The sequence below is a fragment of the Sapajus apella genome, unplaced genomic scaffold (assembly GCF_009761245.1).
Source record: "Sapajus apella isolate SASKATOON/1434 unplaced genomic scaffold, GSC_monkey_1.0 scaffold66, whole genome shotgun sequence".
NCBI lineage: Eukaryota > Metazoa > Chordata > Mammalia > Primates > Cebidae > Sapajus > Sapajus apella.
In genome coordinates, this window is record NW_022437006.1 from 1,589,700 (window position 1) to 1,597,300 (window position 7,601).

Here is a 7,601-nt window from a genome sequence, read left to right on the forward strand (position 1 = left end):
AAGTTTGAGAAGCTGCAGGCATCAGGTCACGAAGAACTTGGAATGCCGTGTTCAATGATTTTACTCTTGCAGATAACGGCAAGAAACTGAAGGAATTTAAATTGGGAAATGATGCAGTAAGATTTTAGAAAGTTCACTCTAGTAACTACGTGGAGAATGGATTGGAGCGGGGCCAAGTTAAAGCAAGAAGAGGTTATTTTCTCTTCCAAGGAGATTTTGAAAGAACTGTATCTTACACTACCACTTCTAGCACAATCTTGCATCAGCACTTGACAAGTTAATTGTTGATTAGTCAGATTACCTGTACATTAGAAATATCCTAGTTACACAAATTTGGTTTGCGCTTAATCAAGTATCTATTCTGTGGCTCACCAGAATGGAACTAAAATGTGAGTAGGATTGTCATATGTATGCTTTTGTCTTGGGGTAGATGGAAGGTGCTCAAATAGTTTTCACTGTTCTCTGTCATTCTGGGTATATGGAGAGGAAAAAAAATTTGCTTCTCCTAACATGTAGGCAGACTTTATTCTTAAGTTATTAGAAAGGTCGACTTTGTTTATTTTGGCAAGGTTGACTCTACATTTGGATAGTCTATGTTTACTATCATTCTTTTATCTGTATGGCTTATGTATTTATCTGTAATATTTTGGTGGCCTACGATAAGTTCATATGATCTGTCAAGAAAAGTTCCCATTTGTTTTTATCCTTCAGTGAAAAAAGTAATCAAGATCCAATAGTCTGGATGCCTCCCCACACCCGCCCTATGAATAGCTTACTGAGAGACTCAGAAAAAAATAATCCATCAAGCTTCTAATGAACAACGTTTTCATCCACAAATTCTAAAAATCACGGAATTGCAGAACTTTGATTATGACTGCTTTGGCTAACCCATGTTGTTAAACGTAAAGCTGATTAGTCCAAGAATATAAATATGTGAATTATTTTAATAGTAATGGCAGGTTTTGTTTTCAAATGCTTAAGGTTATTTTTTCCAACTGTCCATTTTTATTTAAATCTATATATTGAGCTCTCAAGTGTTTATCTTTAAGCACTTTAAGAACATTACAACTGTTTTTACGTCCGATATCCAATCACCAGTAATAGCATTATAGAAAAGATATGCAAGCTGGGACCAGTTGCTCACGCCTGTAATCCCGGCATTTTGGGAGGCTGAGGCGGGCGGATCACCTGCGGTCAGGAATTCGAGACTAGTCTGGCCAACATGGTAAAACTCTGTCTCTACTAAAAACACAAAAAATTAGCCAGGCTTGGTGGCAGGTGCCTGTAATCCCAGCTACTTGGGAGGCTGAGGCAGGAGAATCGCTTGAACTCGGGAGCCGCAGGTTGCAGTGAGCCGAGAGTGAGCCATTGCACTCCAGCCTGGACAACAAGAGCAAAACTCTTGTCTCAAACAAAACAAAACAACAAAAAAAAGAAAAGATAACACAGGTTTTTAATGTTTCTATGAGAAGGCTTGATGGTCTGTTTAGTATTCTTACTCTACTAGTCACGGAATCAAGGTGCCCCCTCTAACAGAAAAATAAAGTTTTCTCCTAATTTATTGTGTATTCCTACTTGCACTGCTGCCTTTTACTGCTAATTTACTTCCATAGGAGAAGCATAGTATTTGTCTTCATATATTTGCATACAGGCACAAAATAACCTGAAGTCCAACATCTGTCTCAGAATTGTATAATTTAAACTGTTGAATATCATCTGAGATGGAAATAAATCATCTTATTGTAGGCCATATTAATTGTCTCATGTATAAACTCCAGAGATTTTAGCAACATATTTATATTTCATTGTTATCATAGATAGGTTGCCAATAATATGCTTGTTCTCTCAGAGAAAAAAATTTAAAAATTTAATAATTTGTATTGATCAGACCAGGAATTCAATTGTAGGGTAAAATCGACGTTAAACTATGTAAAGACAAAATAATGTAAGTATGCACAGCCTTATTTTAATAAATATGAATAAATTTGTGAAGTTCCTACCTAAAACCTAGAGAAAATGAGCCAATGTGAACTACAAATACCCAGAATATTTAATACAAGTAAGCTACCTTCTGTTCCCATGACTGTGGAACTCCTAGCACAGGGCATATAGATAACATTGTAACAGAGTCTTTTAAGAGCCTAAATGAACAGTCTTCCTCCCATTAAGGTAATTTCCTGCATCTTATCTGTCACACATAGCAAAATGTACTTTCATAATCAAGCCCTGTTACTCTGGGTCTAATTCTGGTTTCTTACAGTTCCATGGATTATGAAGCACCCTTACTTTACCCTGAAACAAAACTTCACCCCTAAAATATGTGTTCTCAACATTTCCAGGGGTGTGAAGTTCTTTTCTTTCTTTTTTTTTTTTTTTGTAACCACCATTTTGTTAACATTCTATTTCATATGACTTACTATAATCAGAAGAATTTCTTTAAAAATAAAAACAAAAGACCACCATATACTTCTTTTGGGCTTACCGAACTCAATCTGCTTGGCACTGGACAAAAAGTGGTTCACAGGCTGTATTACACAGACACAGAGGTACATTCAATCCAGTGTGCTACTGACACCTCACATTCAGAGCAGCAGGCCCAAGGCCCGGCCACCAGCCGTCTCACTTTTTCCCCCTTTCCTGATCCCTCCTACTTTGGTCACCATGCTCCCCAGAACTGCTTCATTCCTGGGATTCCTTTTGTCAAAGGAAGAATTTATGCAGAGTTTGAATAATGTCTTACTTTTTTTTTAACAGTAGCACCTAGTTACTACCTTTCTTTTGCTACCCTGAGTTAATTTTCAATTCTCTCTCCCAAATTCACTTTTTTTTTTTTTTTTTTGAGATGAGTCTCGCTCCATTGCCCAGGCTGGAGTACAGTGGCACGATCTTGGCTCACTGCAACCTCTGACTCCCCAGTTCAAGTGATTATTCTGCCTCAGCCGCCCTAGTAGCTGGATTACAGGTCTGCACCATCACACCTGGCCCATTTTTTGTATTTTTAGTAGAGATGTGTTTTCACCATGTTGGCCAGGCTGGTCTCAAACTCCTGACCTCAGGTGATCCACCCGTCTTGGCCTCCCAAAGTGCTGGGATTACAGACATGAGTCATAGCACCCGGCCCAGAATTCACTTTTGATCACAGATATTTAAAAGCAGCTTCATCAGGAAAATCACCTAAGATAACAGTGTGCTTCAAGTTTTATGGCGGATTTCCAAAGATGCTGTAAATTGCATCACGGGATTGTTCACTGTGCTTTATAGGAGATTGTTCACTGTGCTTTAGAGGTAGTAAATACAACAATTTAAAACACAACTTTCTCCCTACTCAGGTATCCCAGGAGAGGAACTGAGTAACAAGTAGTAATTTTAAGGCAAGTATAATAAATAGGATAAGGACACTTCTAATTTTTCCCTTTGCCAATACTGGAAATTCTTAAATGTCTTCTGTTTCTTTTAGAAAAATATTTTAACTATTAGCTACAATACAGACTTACTTCGTGATGCTGCTATACACCTCTTAAGGCCCCCTTCCCAGAGAGTTACAGCCAACTTTAAAATGTTCAGCAGAGTTAAAAATAACACCAAAAGTCACTGAGTGATTTACAACGAAAATCACCCAGCTATACTGAGGCATTAGAAAGAAGTCAAAGGGTTAAAGAACCTTGCAAGATACTTATCAACAAATCAGCCACATTTATCTCATCTCTGTTTTCAGCAGCTTATCCATTGTCCCAACCTTCCAGGTTTGTCGACAACTCAGAATTTTCCAGGGGCCTGAAGCTAACAGGAGTTAACATCAGGGTCTTTTTTTTCCTGGAATGTCTTGTGTTGATACAGGATTTTTTTCCAGACCAGTACTGTTTCAACAATTGCTTGTGTGTTTCAACTTGAGAGACAGGATAGTAATATGAAAATAAAAATTATACTCAGAACCACAATAAGCCCCCAGACCTTTTCAAAGAACTTTAATTAAAGAATATATACGAACCACCCCTGGTAATTGTTTCATGGCATGCTAATGTTAAATTCCTTTGAAGCTGATTTCCTTTTTGAGTCTCAGAAAGCTGAGGCTTTAAAGTAAGTAGGTGTTGTTTGCTGCCTTATCTCTGCCTGATTTGTACTTCTGTGTAGGCTGCAGAGTGTATTTCAGCTTGCTGGGAAGCCGCTGCTGCAATCAAAATATTTCAAACGCTTTGTTCCTTAGTTGGAAGAGCCAGTCAAGTAGCTGCCCTAAGCATTATAGCAGAAGGACCAAGATAGTACCCTTTTGTCTAACATATCAACTCTCTGAACTGTGAAATATTCATTCTGTTCCCTCCTAGAGTGATCTTTCTCCAATCACCTCCCTGTCCAGTCCTACTGAATTTTTGAGATCTACATCCAGGAAGTTTTTCAAAACTTCCTGCCACTAGGAGTAACTTACACTTTTTTTTTTTTTTTTTTTTTGAGACAGAGTCTCTCTCGGTAGCCAGGCTGGAGTGCAGTGGCGCAATCTTGGCTCACTGCAACCTCCGCCTCCCAGGTTCAAGCGATTCTTCTCCCTCAGCCTCCTGAGTAGCTGGGACTACAGGCGCATGCCACCACACCCAGCTAATTTTTTATTTTTAGTAGAGATGGAGTTTCACCATGGTTGGCCAGGATGGTCTCGATCTCCTGACTGCATGATCCACCCACCTCACTCTCACAAAGTGCTGGGATTACAGGCATGAGCTACCATGCCCGGTTTTTTTTGTTTTTGTTTCTGAGATGGAGTTTTGTCCAGGCTGGAGTGCAATGCGGTAATCTCTGCTTACTGCAATCTCTGCCTCCCGGGTTCGAGATTCTCCTGCCTCACCCTCCTGAGTAGCTGAGGTTACAGGCATGCACCACTATGCCTGGCTAATTTTGTATTCTCAGTAGAGACGGGGTTTCTCCATGTTGGTCAAGCTGGTCTTGAACTCCCAACCTCAGGTGATCCGCCCACCTCAGCCTCTAAAAGTGCTGGGATTACAGGCATGAACTACCACTTCCAGACAATTTATACTTCTAAACTCCATAATACATTAGTTATTCTTTTGGGTCACTTACTACTTTTTATTTGGTAATGTATTTTTCTAGAGGTTGGCCTCCTTATTTAGACTTCAAACTTCTTGCTTAAAACAAGCAGAGTCTTTGTGTTTAATTTAGCACCTGCACAGTGCCTTGTATGAAGAACATGCTCATTTGATGCTTGCTGAATTCACCACACAGTTGATGCATTATACTGTAGAGAGAACAGATTATTCGTGGAGCTGGGATTACACTTCCAACAAATGCTGACAGACACATACTTCATATGTGAGATGGATTCTCATATCTATTTCACACAATTGTTTTAAGGATATAATAAAGATTCTGGAATAGGCACAAAGTATATAGATGCCCAGTAACATTCCCTTTTCTTCTGTTCAAGGCTCCATTCCCTCCATTTAGGAATAGTTGTATCTGCTTGTTCTTCCTGGCTGGCCACTCTCATAGGATAAGAAAGAATATCTAATATGCCTCCTGTGTTCCCCACGTGGAGGAAACTGGTTTGGTTTTAGTTTGAATGGGTGAAATGGCTCCACTGGTCAAAGATTGGCATCAGTCATCCCGGAGTCTTTAGTCAGACTCGTAAGTCTAAATTTAAGGTCTTTCCCCCCCAGGTATTGTGGCGGTTCTGTGTTGTCTAGACCGCCCCAGCTTTTCAGAACGTCCTCAATTTTATTTAGAGAAGAATGGGAGGGGGCCACGGAGAGGCTTAGCGTCTAATAAATCCCCCTTTGTATTAATAATTTTAAAACTTAATGATAAAACTGATAAGAGATTTAAAATTCACATTTGGGAGTTTAAATACCAACTTTGCTAGTTACCATCTATGAGAACTTCAGTGTTACTTAACTGCTTAGTTTCCTTATCTGTAAAATGAGGATTAAAATACCTAGCTCATTACAAGTTTTTAAATACAAATTATATATATATACATATATATGCATATATATATAAAATGAATACACACACACACACACACACACACACACACACATATAAAATGAATGCAAACCACATTGCCCAATTCTTGGCACATAGTAGGCACTCAGTTATATTAACTACAATCTTTGAACATCTTCTCTTTACCTTTCTAATATGTAATCATTGACTACCTGATTCTTTAGGATTCTTTTATAAAAACAGTATAGCCTCCCAGACTCTGCTGTTTTAAAACTGTGGTCCGGCCTGTTAGGATTTTTCTGTTTTCCTAATAGAAATTAGAATGGGTTAGACTACATTCGCCAATGCACAAATTACTTCATACAGAAACAGTTGAACATGGAAGAAACAGATATTCCAACTTAATTACTCAATTTCTTTCCTTTTTTTTTTTTTAATTTTTTGCTATAATAAGCCAACGTAGAGCTTTTATAATGCAAACTCACACACACAACAAGTAAAACAAGAGTTACTGAGTTGATCTGATCACCTGACTTTAGCTGAGGAGAAAAGGATACATCATGTACCCTAATTTTCACAAGTGGCTTGCCATCTTCTTGCCCTTCCACCTCCCCCGTCTATCAATCGCAAACATAGTGTGCGTGTGCGTGCTTACACCTCTTTCACCTCCATGTTTAATTTTTTGGAGGGATCAGCCTTGCACCACGCCCGCATTGGTGGGGGTGGGAAGCGCAGCCGGGAGGGCAGGGGTGTTGCCGGCAGGGCCAAAGTCCCCTTTCTCCTGAGCGTGTTTGTTCCCAGGACCCAAGCCTTCTAGCCACTTTTTTCACTCCTTAGATCCACCACTCGCCTCCTACACTTGGAGCGCCCCGAAGTACTTGCACAAGACAGCACAATCCCAATTTACAGGTTGTAGGAGCGCCTGTGCTGTCGGGTTTTCTTTTTCAAGATATTTACGGGGGTCATGAACTATTTTAAAAATCTAATAAAAGTGAAGAAGGCCTCTTTCTCCCAGAAAACGACAGTACCTACCAAAATTCTGCATAGCATCTCAAGGTGTTGATAGACTCCCTGAACCCCCAAATTTAGTCCGCACCAGCGAGGGGTGCGGACGGGCGGAGTAGAAAAAGAAAGGGGTTAAATTTCCAAGTGAGTTCTTTAACATTGACAGATACGTACAATATTTAACATACATAGGTACCTATATGACAAAGCTAAGTAATAGGTTATAGAAAAGAGTGCTTTCCACAAGCAAGCCGGTCATACCGAGGGCGGCGAGCAACAGGTGGGCAGAACACGGGGTTCTGCCCTCCCAGCAAGCGGGGTGAGGGTGGGATAGGAGGGGGTAACGGGGTGCGGGGCAGGGGGCGGCGCCAGGGAGCCGCGGGCTCCACTCACCGTTGCCCACAGAGCTGCGGCCCTTCCGGGCGAGGGTCTGCTGCACCTGCTCCTGGATCCGCAGGCTCTTGACCGTCTGGCCGCCGCGGCAGTTGCTCCCCGCCAGCTTCAGCTTGGCCTCGGAGGGCAGCGCCAGGCTGGAGCTGTCCAGTTGTCCCAGGATCTGCTGGCCCAGGACGGTCCGGATGTAGCCGTACTCAGCTGGGGCGCCGGGGGCTGCCATGGGGCCGGTGGGGGCGACCGAGCCGCTCGAC

General features: G+C 41.1%; 1 protein-coding gene across 2 annotated transcripts in view; it reads right to left on the reverse strand.

The window, feature by feature from the left end:
* PKP2 (plakophilin 2) overlaps positions 1 to 7,601 on the reverse strand; it is a 115,840-nt gene that overhangs the window by 108,085 nt on the left and 154 nt on the right. The window contains exon 1 of one of the 2 annotated variants that reach the window (XM_032248303.1): positions 7,348 to 7,601. This exon is cut by the window's right edge and continues 154 nt beyond it. In XM_032248303.1, coding sequence (XP_032104194.1) covers positions 7,348 to 7,570 — 223 coding nt within the window. In that variant the 5' untranslated portion in view covers positions 7,571 to 7,601. Of the gene's footprint in view, positions 1 to 6,981; positions 7,276 to 7,347 lie in introns of those variants that run through there. The other variant, XM_032248304.1, reaches the window with a different exon arrangement.